At 45.4% G+C, this 15,307-nt stretch overlaps 1 protein-coding gene across 1 annotated transcript in view; it reads left to right on the forward strand.

Annotated features, from left to right (window-relative positions):
- Positions 1-15,307, forward strand: part of myo5b (myosin VB) — a 298,879-nt gene that overhangs the window by 179,186 nt on the left and 104,386 nt on the right. The window contains exons 13-14 of the mRNA XM_078222329.1: positions 1,806-1,928; positions 9,822-9,905. Of these exons, the coding sequence (XP_078078455.1) occupies positions 1,806-1,928; positions 9,822-9,905 (207 nt within the window). The remainder of the gene's footprint in view (positions 1-1,805; positions 1,929-9,821; positions 9,906-15,307) is intronic.

The following is a 15,307-nucleotide window of genomic DNA, read 5'->3' on the forward strand; positions in this document are numbered from 1 at the left end:
CTGCTAAGTTCACATTCCCAATTGTAAAAGACTGCTAAGTAGAGAAGGCAGAAGTTCATTGACATCGGAAGGGGCACGTCACTCATGATTAGTTTCAGGTAGGATTGTTGGAGGCCTGGGATCATTCATTCCATTTACAGGATGGCAAGTGATGCCAGGAGCTGAGAGGCCTGTTTGGGAAAAGGGAAATTAAATTTGCCTTACAATGGGGACAGTAGCCCTGAGCCGTTCCTATAGTAACAATTTATATTTATTAAAAAGATGCTCTCTTTATCATGAGATTATTTATTCTAATATGCAAGTCGGTTCAATTAAGAAAGCCACGACAGGGTTTATTTCAAGTACCAGCAAGACAGAGACTAATAGATTCCTCGATAATAAGACAGCAAAGGATATTGCAGGAAAATGATATTGAGGTAGATCAACCATGATCTAAACGAGTGGCAGAGCTGACTGGAGGGGCCGAATGGCCTACTCCTACTATTTGCTGTATTCCTATTTCAAAGAAACAGCGGTGCCAATAGTACTGTGGCTAATGCCCTGCGTCCACCAATTTCTGCAGTAAACAGAGGATAAATAGTTACAGACCAGATGCATTGGGTTTTCCGTGGTGTTGCATTTCCTGGGGAAGCTCTACAACACTCTCAATGCTCCCACCTGAAACACGAGCAGGGTATTTAAATTGCGGGAGGGATTCTGTCATGTCTTGCACATCGCCTTCCAGTAATTCTGGCAGGCAGCCACAGGGAAAGGAGATCACCCTTGAAAAATGGACAGTGGAAGTTGCTGACTGCCTCTCTAAACAGCAGGGAAAATGTGATTTTATATGTTGCAGTGACAGGCCGTCACTTGTGTGTGAGCTTGCAGGAAACAGCAACCAGAGTGCAAAACGCATTTATTCCTTTCTGCTGCTACAGACATTCATAACTTGACCTTTCCTGACTTTCAGTTTAAAGCAAGTGCCATCTCCCAGGCATTCACCCTACATATTTAAAATTGCTAAACCCAGAAGAACAGTGCGGTTCAGCCAAGGTCAAGGCAGATGCGTGTATCAAGCTCAATGCTCGAGTCGCACTGGGACAAGGGAAGAAGTGGAAAGTGGAATAAACTGTACTCGTAATAAAACGATGGACTGAATTATGCTGGGCATGTGGTCCTCACACCTCCACTCCGGCTTAATTGTGTGTGTGCATGCGTGTGGTGGGCCCCACAAGGGGAACAGTGGCTGGCCCCTGCAGCCATTTAAATGCCAAGTAGTCATTAAAAGGCAGGAATTCAGATTCATGATCCTCGGGCGCTTTTGCCCAGGAGGAAGTGTTCAGTAATGGGTCAGAATTGATTAATGTTTAGGTATCTCACTGGTGGCAAGCTGGCAGGAGTCTGGCTAGTTAGGGAGGGGACACACCCAGCCCCCGGCCGCCCAGAACAGGGAAACATGCCAGGCTGGCCACATTGTGTGGGCCTGTCCTGTCATTTGTTAACAGCCAAAGGCAGGAGGTTGAGTCAATTAAATGGACATTAATTGCTGACTTAAGGGCATCAATTGGCCCATTGGAGGGAAGGCCGCCCACTAGATTTAACGTGCCCTCCTGCCTGCAAACCCATTGACAATGAAGCGTTATATCCTGCCCAATGTGTCAGTAGAATTCTTTACATTTGGGAAAGAGAGGACCATCCTTGTTACAGTCGTTGGTTCTGCAAATATTCTTTAAAGGTTTTCACAAATACAGTGTCATTTCCAAAAGCTTTCTTTCTGGTGAGATATAACTAGCTTCTAAGTTAAATTGGTTTTGTGCTTCTTTCAGATGCCAAAAGGGACGGACCAGAGCTGGGCCCAGAAGCTCTACGACCGCCACTCAAGCACCCAGCACTTTCAGAAACCCCGAATGTCCAATGTTGCTTTTGTTGTTATACATTTTGCTGATAAGGTAAGTAACAATGTGGCAATTATCCCGCACATTGGGGTTTATATCCATCCATACTCAACAAACTTGCTCGCTTTGTTTTCAGAGTATTTAGTTTGAGTTCAAATGGAGAACCAGAAATAAAACACTAATTTAATTCTGCATTCAGTAAAGATTGGAAAATGAAATGGAACCATGAGTGGGATTCTCCCGTCCAACTGCAATGAATGGAGATTTGGCTAAACACCAAATTCTCTGTCCTCCCTGACAGTGGCGGCGAGGCGTGAATGGCCGGAGAATTCCAGCCCATGTTTTTCTTGCCTCAAATATTCCAATGCTCTCCTGTCCAGTTCTTCAACCATTTAATCGATCATTTAAAACTCTGATGTCCGTATTCTAACTTGTCCGAAACCCTGCTTACCTATTACCCTTGTGCTCGCTGATCTACATTGATCCTGATTCACCAATGCCTCCATTTTAAAATAATCATCCACACCTTCAGATCCTTCCACAGTCACCCTCTTGTGATCTCTGTAATTCCTCCAGCCCTACAAGCCTGTGGGAACTCTATATCTTCTGATGCCGGCCTCTTTTGGATTTGCTTCATCTCACCATTGGCAGCTTCCCCCTCAGAAGCAATTTAACCCCCTCAGAATCCAGTTGAGAAACACTTCTTCAATTCTCCCAGTTCATTCGAGAGTCAATAGTGTCATTTACAGCACAGAAGAAGGCCATTTGGTCCATTAAGTCCATGCCAGCTACCCATGTGGAGCAATCCAATCAGTCCCTCTCTTCTGCCTGGTTTCCCCCTAGCCCAGGAAATTGTTTCCTTCAAATGTCCAGCCAATGTGAAATCATTGATTTCTTTCACTTCCATCACCATCCTAGGCATTCAGTTTCAGATCATTAACTCTCGCTGCGTTTTTAAAAAAAAGTTATTTCTCACATTCCCCCTGCATCTTTTCCCGAAAGCTTAAATCTGCGTCCCATAGTCCTTGTGCCATCAACTTCATGTGTCTACCTTATCCAAGCCTGTACACCCTTATCAAATCTTCTCTCAATCTCCAAGGAAAACAATTCTAGCCTTTCTCGCCTAACCATGTAACTAATTCCACCCACCACCCCTGTTCCACCACCTTTCCTGGATGTCCTTCACTTCTTTTCATTCTTTTCTTTTCTATATTGCCTTTTTCTTCACCACTTCATTTCCTGTTGCCTCCTCTCCTTCACTGCAATGTGTTTTCTCCCTTTTCTCTTCCCTTTGTGGCCATCTATTCCTTTCCCCCTCACTCTGCCCCACCCAACCTTGTTCTTTCCCCACAGCATTGGTCCAACCTGAGTTCTTGAAGTGATTGTGGTGGCTGCATACTGTAAACAAGAATTAATATCCTGGCAGGAATGTCTGCGCATTGTATGTAACTGCAGGGATAATTTCCAACAGCAGAAAGACTTGGGTATGTTTGGATCAACAAAGATTGGCCTAGTCCATGTTGATATTCGTTAAAAAATTCTGACATGAACTGCGGCTCCAAAATGCTGACAGTTGGCATATATAAAACTGACAATTCACGATTTTTGAACCATAAGTGCCTAAAGGCCTATAGTCAACTGCAAAATGATTGAGCATGCCAATACAACTTACTCTGCAGTGAGAGTGCCATCTTGCTATGGCAGATGGAAACACAGTAGACATTTGCTTATGAGAGAAAACTGTAATTCAAGTTCACGTTAACAGAAATCTGATTCTGCGTTGGAATATTATATGGTGGGCGGCACGGTGGCACAATGGTTAGCAGTACTGCCTCACCGCGCCAGGGACCTGGGTCGATTCCCAGCTTGAGTCACTATCTGTGCAGATGCTGCACGTTCTCCCTGTGTCTGCGTGGGTTTCCTGCGGGTGCTCCAGTTTCCTCCCACAGTCTGAAAGACGTGCTGGTTAGGTGCAAAAAGCAAATTACTGCGGATGCTGGAATCTGAAATCAAAAGAGAAAACGCTGGAAAATCTCAACAGGTCTGGCAGCATCTGTAAGGAGAGAAAAGAGCTGATGTTTCGAGTCCAGATGACCAAAAGCTTTGACAAAGGGTCATCTGGACTCAAAACGTCAGCTCTTTTCTCTTCTTTCAGATGCTGCCAGATCTGCTGAGATTTTCCAACATTTTCTCTTTTGGTGCTGGTTAGGTGCATTGGCCATGCTAAATTCTCCCTCAGTGTACTACCTGAATAGGCGCTGGAGTGTGGTGACTAGGGGATTTTCACAGTGACTTCATTGCAGTGTTAATGTAAGGCTACTTGTGACACTAATAAGTAAACTTAAAGCAGAGTTTACAAGATACTTATAATTTCAAATGATGTACACATACACACACCACATGTGGTACCAGCTATTGGATGCAAAGCACTCCATCCATAATTAGGAGTAAAAGTTACCTTCTCCCAATGTAGTCCTAACAACCTTACATGATGACTATCCTGGTGATGAGGAATGTTTTTCAATTTCCTGAAAGTTTTTGGAAAAGATAGGCACACTCCAAATTTCAGCAAGTGAAACCAATCCATAGAACATAGAACATAGAACATTACAGCGCAGAACAGGCCCTTCGGCCCACGATGTTGCACCGACCAGTTAAAAAAAAAACTGTGACCCTCCAACCTAAACCAATTTCTTTTCGTCCATGAACCTATCTACGGATCTCTTAAACGCCCCCAAACTAGGCGCATTTACTACTGATGCTGGCAGGGCATTCCAATCCCTCACCACCCTCTGGGTAAAGAACCTACCCCTGACATCGGTTCTATAACTACCCCCCCTCAATTTAAAGCCATGCCCCCTCGTGCTGGATTTCTCCATCAGAGGAAAAAGGCTATCACTATCCACCCTATCTAAACCTCTAATCATCTTATATGTTTCAATAAGATCCCCTCTTAGCCGCCGCCTTTCCAGCGAAAACAATCCCAAATCCCTCAGCCTCTCCTCATAGGATCTCCCCTCCATACCAGGCAACATCCTGGTAAACCTCCTCTGCACCCTCTCCAAAGCCTCCACATCCTTCCTGTAATGTGGGGACCAGAACTGCACACAGTACTCCAAGTGCGGCCGCACCAGAGTTGTGTACAGTTGCAACATAACGCTACGACTCCTAAATTCAATCCCCCTACCAATAAACGCCAAGACACCATATGCCTTCTTAACAACCTTATCTACTTGATTCCCAACTTTCAGGGATCTATGCACACATACACCTAGATCCCTCTGCTCCTCCACACTATTCAAAGTCCTCCCGTTAGCCCTATACTCAACACATCTGTTATTCCTACCAAAGTGAATTACCTCACACTTCTCTGCATTAAACTCCATCCGCCACCTCTCGGCCCAACTTTGCAACCTGTCTAAGTCTTCCTGCAAACTACGACACCCTTCCTCACTGTCTACCACACCACCGACTCAACTCAGCTTAGTTAAGTGGTTCTGAATCTCTGTTTGTCCTTGATCACCAGTAAGAGGATTTCAACTCTATTTCCCATCGGAGAGGCTAGTAGAAGTTTCAGACTTCCCACAATTTTCAGACAATTACCTCAATGAATAAGGAAAGAGTGATGAGCTACTGGTCCAAATTTATCAAACACTTTGGGCGAAATCTTACCAAAAAGTGGCAGATTGTGGTTTCCGGTGAGAGAACTCGCACGTTTCTCTCTATAAAAATGTGCCAGTTTTTCTCTCCAGATCTTGCCATAGTCTGCCAAAAATAATTCGCTGGCCATGATCCATGCCATCATGTCGTTGTCCCCCCCTCACCCACGCACACCATGGAGGTCTCGGCTCCCGTCTCCACCTCCAATTAGAGTCAGCTCTTCTCTACCCGCTCCACCCGATCAAGATCGGAACTTGGAAACTTGCCAGCGTGAATTACGCTCTCCAGATTTTGAGCATATGCTGCCGTTCCTGCAGATGGAGAGTGCGGGCTCAAAATCGCCCCTGTTGACAGATTGTGGAATAACTACTTTTTTGAAAAGTACTTCCTCTACCTGGGCAGCACGGTGGCACAGTGGTTAGCACTGCTGCCTCTCAGCGCCAGGGACCCGGGTTCAATTCCAGCCTTGGGTCACTCTGTATGGAGTTTGCACATTCTCCCCATGTCTGTGTGGGTTTCCTCCAGGTGCTTCAGTTTCTTCCCACAGTCCAAAGATGTGCAGGTTAGGTGGATTCGCCATGCTAAATTGCCCCTTAGTGTCAGGGGGATTAGTGGAGTAAATACGTGTGGTTACAGGAATAGGGCCTGGGTGGGATTGTTGTCAGTGCAGGCTCGATGGGTTGAATGGCCTCCTTCTGCACTGTAGGGATTCTATGATTCATCATTCTATGATACTTCCCTAACGGCCCTTGGTAAATGTGCTACTAGCCATATGGAACTGAGCTTTATTGATGAAGATGTGGAGATGCCGGCGTTGGACTGGGGTAAACACAGTAAGGTGTCTAACAACACCAGGTTAAAGTCCAAAAGGTTTCTTTGGTAGCAAACGCCACTAGCTTTCGGAGCGCTGCTCCTTCGTCAGGTGAGTGGGAGATCCCACTCACCTGACGAAGGAGCAGCGCTCCGAAAGCTAGTGGCGTTTGCTACCAAATAAACCTGTTGGACTTTAACCTGGTGTTGTTAGACTCCTTACTGTCTTTATTGATCAAGCCATAGTATTAGAGGGTTGGATGGAGAGAAATTTTGGTTGAGTGTATTCAAGAGGAATTTCTCATTCAGTAGGTGGATGGCCTGACTAGAGAGGGGGCAAAACTTGAACTCCTCTTGGGAAATAAGGAAGGGCAGGTGACAGGTGAAAGCGAGGGATCACTTTGGGACCAGTGACCATAATTCTATTAGTTTTAAGATAGCTATGGAGAATGATAGGTCTGGCCCAAAAGTTAAAATTCTAAATTGGGGCAAGGCCAATTTTGATGGTATCAGGCAGGAACTTTCAAAAGTTAATTGGGGGAATCTGTGGGAAGGCAAAGGGATGTCTGGTAAGTGGCAAGCTTCCAAAAGTGTTTTAACCAGGGTTCAGGGTAAACACATTCCTCTTAGAGTGAAGGGCTAGGCTGGCAGAAGTAGGGAACCCTGGATGACTCGGGATATTGAGGCCCTGTTCAAGAAGAAGAAAGAGGCACATGACATGCATAGGCAGCTGGGATCAAGTGAATCCCTTGAAGAGTATAGGGGGTGTAGGAGTAGAGTTAAGAGAGAAATCAGGAGGGCAAAAAGGGGACACGTGATTGTTTTGGCAGATAAGGCAAAGGAGAATCCAAAGAGCTTCTACAAATACATAAAGGGCAAAAGAGTAACAAGGGAGAAAGTAGGGCCTCTAAAGGATCAACAAGGTCATCTATGTGCAGATCCACAAGAGATGGGTGAGATCCTAAATGAATAATTCTCATCAGCATTTACTGTTGAGAAAAGCATGGATGTTAGGGAACTTGGGGAAATAAATAGTGATGTCTTGAGGAGTGTACATATTACAGAGGAGGAGGTGCTGGAAGTCTTAAAGCGCATCAAGGTAGATAAATCCCTGGGACCTGATGAAGTGTATCCTAGGACATTGTGGGAGGCTAGGGAGGAAATTGCGGGTCCCTAGCCGAGATATTTGAATCATCGATAGTCACGGGTGAGGTACCTGAAGATTGGAGAGTGGCAAATGTTGTTCCTTTTATTTAAAAAGGGCTGCATGGAAAAGCCTGGGAACTACAGGCCAGTGAGCCTCACATCTGTGGTGGGTAAGTTGTTGGAAGGTATTCTGAGAGACAGAATCTATAGGCATTTAGAGACGCAAGGACTGATTAGGGACAGTCAGCATGGCTTTGAGTGGAAAATCATGTGTCTCAAATTTGATTGAGTTTTTTGAAGGGATAACCAAGAAGATAGATGAGGGCAGTGCACTTGATGTTGTCTACATGGACTTTAGCAAGGAGTTTGACAAGGTACCGCACGGTAGGCTGCATAAGGTTAAATCTCACAGGATTCAGGGTGAGGTATCTAAATGGATACAAAATTGGCTTCTTGACAGAAGCTAGACGGTGGTTGTAGAGGGTTGTTCTTCAAACTGGAGGCCTGTGACCAATGGTGTGCCTCAGGGATCAGTGCTGGGTCCACTGTTATTTGTCATTTAAATTAATGATTTGGATGAGAATATAGGAGGCATGGTTAGTACGTTTGCAGATGACACCAAGATTGGTGGCATAGTGGACAGTGAAAATTATCTTCGATTGCAACGGGATCTTGATCAATTGGGCCAGTAGGCTGACGAATGGCAGATGGACTTCAATTTAGACAAATGCAAGGTGATGTATTTTGGTAGATTGAACCAGGACAGGACTTACTCAGTTATGGTAGGGCATTGGGGAGAGTTACAGAACAAAGAGATCTAGGGGTACATGTTCACAGCTCCTTGAAAGTGGAGTCACAGGTGGACAGAGTGGTGAAGAAGGCATTCGACATGCTTGGTTTCATCGCTCAGAACATTGAATATAGGAATTGGGACGTCTTGTTGAAGTTGTACAAGATATTGCTACGGCCACACTTGGAATACTGTGTGTAGTTCTGGTCACCCTATTATAGAAAGGATATTATTAAACTAGAAAGATTGCAGAAAAGATTTACTAGGATGCTACCGGGAGTTAATAGTTTGGGTTATAAGGAGATGCTGGATAGACTGGGACTTTTTTCTCTGGAGCATAGGAGGCTGAGGGGTGATCTTATAGAGGTCTATAAAATAATGAGGGGCACAGATCAACTAGATAGTCAACATCTTTTCCCAAAGGTAGGGGAGTCTAAAACTAGAGGGCATAGGTTTAAGGTGAGAGGGGAGAGATACAGAAGTGTCCAGAGGGGCAATTTTTTCAACAGAGGGTGGTGAGTGTCTGGAACAAGCTGCCAGAGGTAGTAGTAGAGGTGGGTACAATTTTGTCTTTTAAAAAGCATTTAGATAGTTACATGGGTAAGATGGGTGTAGAGGGATATGGGCCAAATGCGGGCAATTGGGATTAGCTTAGCGGTTTTTTTTTAAAAAAGGGTGGCGTGGACAAGTTGGGGCCGAAGGGCCTGTTTCCATGCTGTAAACTTCTATGACTCTAAGAAAGCGTTAGGTTCCCAGGTCATTGTACATTGTGAATTGCACAGTGAAGGTCAGGTATAGTTGTCTATATGTAAGTGGGTCTGGATTCAATCTCAATCAATTATATTGGGATAGATGCAGATGTACTCCAATTAGCCTCATGATGTCTTGGGAGAAACAAAATCAATTTTGGCACCTGATGTCAAGTACTTGTGGAACCATATTCCAGCTTGGTTCAGTATTATCGATGGATGATGGGAGAATATTTGAGAGGCATGTGTGTGTGGAGAGAAAATTAGCTTTCTGGTGTGCAGAAACCCAAGTTACATCGGCACGTTATAGCTGATTGTTATGACTTGCTTCTAGTATTCAGTGATTCTGTGGTACATGTCTGCGTACATGTTACATATGCACACACATGCATCATGTGCTTTTTCCATCTTTCTTTCTCAGCTGTTTACATTTCTTAAGCAGCAGTTCATGCTTGGTGCAATTCAGTGGGCATTGGCAGGTCTCTGTCTGAGCCTTGGCAGTGAAGATGTCAGACTATTTGACTGTGAAAAGCATCATGCTGATTGCACTCCTGCCTTTGGACCTCCAGTAGGAATCAGAAGTGTTGATCTTCCTGCAGTGCACAGAGTATTTACTAACCAAACCTTTGATTCGTTTTCAAAATTCTGCTCAGTGATGTTATCCACGAGTTTGTGACAAACTAGCTCTGACATACACTTATAAAAGTAGCTTTATATCAATGTGTTTCCGTAGGTTAGTTATCCAGTGAATGTTGCCACCTAACGGAATATGGTTGTGATTTTCTTCTGTAGGTGGAGTATCAGTGTGATGGGTTCCTGGAGAAAAACCGAGACACGGTACACGAAGAGCAGATCAACATACTGAAGGCCAGCAAGGTATGATGGTGCAGCTCCGAATGCATTAACTTTACACTGTAACAGCACTGTAATCCAAGGCTGATGCAGCCTGCTCCATGTTAGGCATGCTCCCAAGTAATGCCAGTTGTAATGTTCAACCAACTTAATTCCTTCTGCGTATATCGCCCCACTTGGAATTGCACTTGGAAATTTGCAATCCAGGAAAATACAATGAGCCAGGAGAAGCATTTATTCCACTGATGCTTCGCATTTTAAGTAATCAGCATCATGCAGGGCAGCATGGTGGCTCAGTGATTAGCACTGCTGCCTCACAACGCCAGGGACCCAGGTTCAATTCCCGGCTTAGGTCACTCTCTGTGCGGAGTCTGCACTTTCTCCCCATGTCTGCGTGAGTTTCCTCCGCTTTCCTCCCACAGTCCAAAAGACGTGCTGGTGAGGTGCATTGGCCATGCTAAATTCTCCCTCCGTGTACCTGAACAGGCGCTGGAGTGTGACGACTAGGGGATTTTTACAGTAACTTCATTGCCGTGTTAATGTAAGCCTACTTGTGACTCTAACAAATAAGCCTTTAAACTCATGAATTAACTGCTGAAATTTGCCTCAAGGCAAAGTGGAAGTTATCTTTCCTACAATACCTACCACATTAAAAAAATTGCTCTATCTGTTTTCATCTTTCTTCTCCTGAAGACATTAAATAGTTGCATCGATGCCATTTCTAAACCTCACTCAAGTGGCACGTGTGCGTGTGCGCAGTGTGAGATCCTGGACTCCTGTTGTTTATAATGTGTTGCTTAACCTTTGGTGCATGATTCTGTTCTCGTTTGACACTATGGGTCAAGCGGTAAGATCGCGCGAGAGTCGAGAAATCAGGTTCGCACTCGATTTCCCACTTCTCACAATCTTACCGGCACTGGATATCCGGTGAGATCAGCCTCATGTCCATTTCCGGCGAGAGGCTGAATAAATTATTTAAATTGAATTTCAATATATTTCGCATCGATTTAATGAGCCCAGGACTGAATCGTCCAGCCTCACTTGCCTCTATGACCTCGCCGGGAGAGGTTCTCTCCAACGAGAATCACAGCTGGTCCCCAGCAACATGGACCAGTCGTGATGATCTCACCAGTAGAACCAGAAGTCATTGAGCCCACCCCCTCCCCCCACCCCTGGGGAGGTCAGGGGCAAGGGGGTTGCCCCTTGGGCAGTGCCAACTTAGCATCCTGACAGTGCCTGCCTGGCAATGTGCACTGGGCACCTGGTAGTGCCAAGGGGTTGGGGCCTACTGGGGGCCAGTCGGTGGTGAGGAGGGAGGGGGGACCTGCTTCCAGTCTGCAATGGGAACGGTGGTGGTGGGGGAGGGAGGTAGGGAGGGGGGGAGAGGGATGATTGGGGCTGGCCATGGTTGGGTGTCTGGTGGCAGGGTGGGGGGTGGGATTGGTCGTCCGAATGCGAGGTGTGGAATTGGTCGTCCGATCATGGGGAGGGGGAATCAGTCCAGGCGGGTGGGGGGGAGTCACGATAGGCTGCGGGTCCCCTGTTAGTTTGGGGTGGGTGGGGCGTGGGTTGCTGTTTTTAATCCATGGAGGCTGGCTGAGAGCAGCAGAGGCTGATTGACAGGTCTCTGCTGCTAAAGACCTGCACGTGTGCAATGACACCCTCTGCTGCTCTCAGCCAGAGTTCATCCCCCCCGCGCCCCCGCCACCCGTATTTTAGTGCATGTAGAGAGGTGTTCATGATCTGTATCTTGAATACTGACTTTGCAGCAAAGTCATTAGGACAATTTTATTTATATGTTGGGAGAGGGGTGGTATCTGGATATGTCATGATTGATCAAAAAGGAAAATAGAAAATAATCAGTTAAAAGGGGGGAGAGTGCATAGATTACATAATTATTCAATATGTTTAAATGACTGATATCCGCAGTATCCCTACTGGCACATGGTTTTTGTATCAAATTTATATGCTCACCTCTATTTCCTTAAGTACCTTAAAGTTACATTATTGCCATTCAGTTCCATTCAATGTAATAATGCTGGAGCTGCAGAATGAATGTTAGTTTAATATTCTCATAAATTTTTAAAGCAGCACAATGCATACCCAAAGGCATGGTGGCACAGTGGTTAGCACTGCTGCCTCACTGCGCCAGGGATCCGGGTTCAATTCCGGCCTTGGTCACTGTCTATGTGGAGTTTGCACGTTCTCCCTGTGTCTGCATGGGTTTCCTCTGGGTGCTCCGGTTTCTTCCCACAGTCCAAAGATGAGCGGGTTAGGTGGATTGGCCATGCTAAATTGTCCCTTAGTGTCAGGGGGATTAGCAAAGTAAATATGTGGGGTTGCGGGAATAGGGCCTGGGTGCGATTGTGGTTGGTGCAGACTCGATGGGCCGAATGGCCTCCTTCTGCACTGTAGGTTTGCTAGAACTTCTATGAGCAGGATATGTAGAGAGAGAGAGACAAATTTAGAGCTCAAATGAAAATACAAACTGGGCAGGAGGACGGGTGGAAAATATAAATATATATTCATCTTTCTCAATGTTTTAACCTTATAAATTTCTATAAATTGGGCTCTATTACATATATGTCTCGGTAATATTTTCCCTCAAGTGAATTCCCACCTCTCCCAGCACCCCATCCAAATCCGTGAAGTCTTTCCAATTGTTTACTTGTCTTTGTCATGTTTAACGTACCAATAGTTCCTCAGTGTTTTTGTTTGATTAACATAAATTTTGACTGGGTTTGATGTGATATCGGGGGAGATTTTCAGCCTGTGTTCTCCATCAGAGAGAACAGCGATGCAGGCTGAAAATCCAGAGAAAATCGGAAAACGTGATTCTCTTCATAAAGATCACATTCCACGATTTTCCCCGCCCCTTGCCGGTGATGTCATGACATTCACACCCACAAAGGCCGCGAACCTCATTTAAATTGATTTTAATATATTTGAATCTCATTAATCCCACCCGCCCCCATCCCCCTGCCCCAGCCATATATTCGCCTCTTGTCGTCCCGTCAGTGAGGTTTACAACAGGTTCACCCAGACGTGAATCTGTTGTGGGGATCCCCCGGGGGAGAGGAACATGGCCAGGCAGTGCTCGGGCACTGCCCCTGGCACAGGTTGGCACAGTGCCAACTTGGCAGTGCCAACCTGTGTTAGGGAGCAGTGCCAAGAGTGGATCCTAGTGGGAGCTTCATTATGGGGGACTCATTTATAGTGGTGGGGGGGGAGCAGATGTGAGAGTTGTAGGGGTAACAGCAATGACTGTTTGGCGTGGGGTGGGATCCAATGGCAGCGCTGACTGTTTGAAGGAGAGTGGGGGGAAGGCAGGGAAGGTTCTAATGTGGGGCAGAGGTGGCTTGCCATTGGCCGCTAGCAGGATCTTCGGTTCCACTGAAGTCAGTGTCCATTTGTGTTGTTTGCTGGCCACGCCACCGGGCAGCCCACTGCAGGATGGAGAGGTGGGTTGCCTTTGGCAGGAAATCCTGCCCTACGTTTAAATTCCTGAAATCCAAAGTAATGAAGAACAATTGCTTGGTGACTTGTCTTGGTCACAGGTCTTTATTCAGGGCAGCTTTATCTCACTTTTTGAGAGAACAGGATTTGCCTTTTAATCAATTTGTTTTTAGTGTTTGGATCAAGAGCCCGGTGGCTGGGTTTCTGTCTGCCCTGAGAGATCCATTCCTTGTGGCATCAGAACCATTTACACTGCGTCAATTGAAGTTGTTTAATGGATTGTTAACCTTGCAATTGAACTATAACTGCTTTCCCCAGCCATATGAATGGAATAAAAAGAGTTTGCACCAAGCTTTTGGAGCTATTCATTGGCATTTCTGAATCTTGTAGATGAATATGGATATGTGTGTTATGTGGAATAGGATTGTCATCCTGTTCTCTACAATTGTGTTTCCAATTTGGTGCATGTTCGAACCTTTTTTCCTGTAAAGTCTGGCTACTCTGAATGGCATGATTATTGAAGAGTTAACAGTGGACTTAATGTCACCATGTGATCAGCACTGCCTTAGCTTCTGGTGGCCTCCCTGAAGCAGCAATGCTTGTTTGAGTGTGTGATTGGGATGGTTTCTGACACTAGACATTTACTGAAGCTGCTAATTTATCTTGTCATGTGTAGATTTTTTTTTGTACAATGTAACTATGGACTATTAAGGACTAACTGTTCACAAAGTCAGTCGCATTCTTTCAATAAGATTTCCCCATGATTTATTTATTCTCGGAGAGGACTGAGTCATATGCGACCCTCCTGTATCTTTCCTGATAGAATTGATGAGTGCTGGGATATTCAATACGGATGGCTAATTGATCACAGCGATGGGCATGAGAAGGGGCATGACAGATGGTCTGATTTTGTTCTCACCCACATATGTACAAGTGCACTTTCCAAGTGAAGTCAACTAGAAAACAGTCATGAGTGGGAACCAGAGAGGTGGCACAGTGGTTAGCATTGCTGCCTCACAGTGCCAGGGACCGGGTTTCTGTTCCGGCCTGGGGTTTGCATGCTCTCCCCGTGTCTGCGTGGGTTTCCTCGATGTGCTCTGGTTTCCTCCCACAGTCCAAAGATGTGACGATTAGGTGGATTGACCGTGCTAAATTCTCCCTTCTTGTCCCAAGATGTGTAGGTTAGGGGTATTAGCGGGGATGGGGGTGGGACTGGGTAAGATGCTCTGTCGAAGAGTCAGTGCGGACTTGATGGGCTGAATGGCTTCTTTCTGCACTGTAGAGATTCTAAGTAGCTGATTGCTTGCCAGCGCCACCCAACCCATCAGTTGATGCGCCAGCTGATACCAATCTTGGCAGGGGCCACTTATTTAATTTTAGATCTTCCAAATCTACAAATCTTGCTGCCTCACCACTAAGGCATTGGCAGAGCTTCCCTGTGACGCTTTTGTATTTACTTCAGTTTATTGTTGAAATCTAAGTATTTCACATTGTGATGGGCCAGCTATAAATAAATAACTTAAGGTAACCCTGTGGGAAAGAAAACAGGTACTCGATGCACAAGGCTTTAGTAAGTTAGCTCTGAGAAATGAACTGCAGAATTTTGAAACTGCTCTCGCCACCATTCCAGCTGAATTCAACTGAGAAGTGTTTCGTTTGGGGAAAACATTGTTTTGAGGGTGAATTCCTTTCAGGCTGAATTGTTGGAAAGCATTTTGTTTCTTAGTTGCCTAAAGGAGAAAAACACAGTCAGTGGACCGGTTAGTAACTGTATACTGGGACTGTTGAACACAGGTTGTTCTCGGTTAACACCAGTAGTCGTTGGCTGATTGAAACCATTAGGCAATAAATGCTGGCCTAGCCAGTGATGCCCACATTCGATGAATGAATAAAAATATCACAACTGGATATGGCCCAAATTTGACTAACAAATTCAGGGATGAATGCTTTCCAGCTGGTTTCTGATTGCT

Source organism: Mustelus asterias, chromosome 1 (assembly GCF_964213995.1).
Source record: "Mustelus asterias chromosome 1, sMusAst1.hap1.1, whole genome shotgun sequence".
Taxonomy (NCBI): domain Eukaryota; kingdom Metazoa; phylum Chordata; class Chondrichthyes; order Carcharhiniformes; family Triakidae; genus Mustelus; species Mustelus asterias.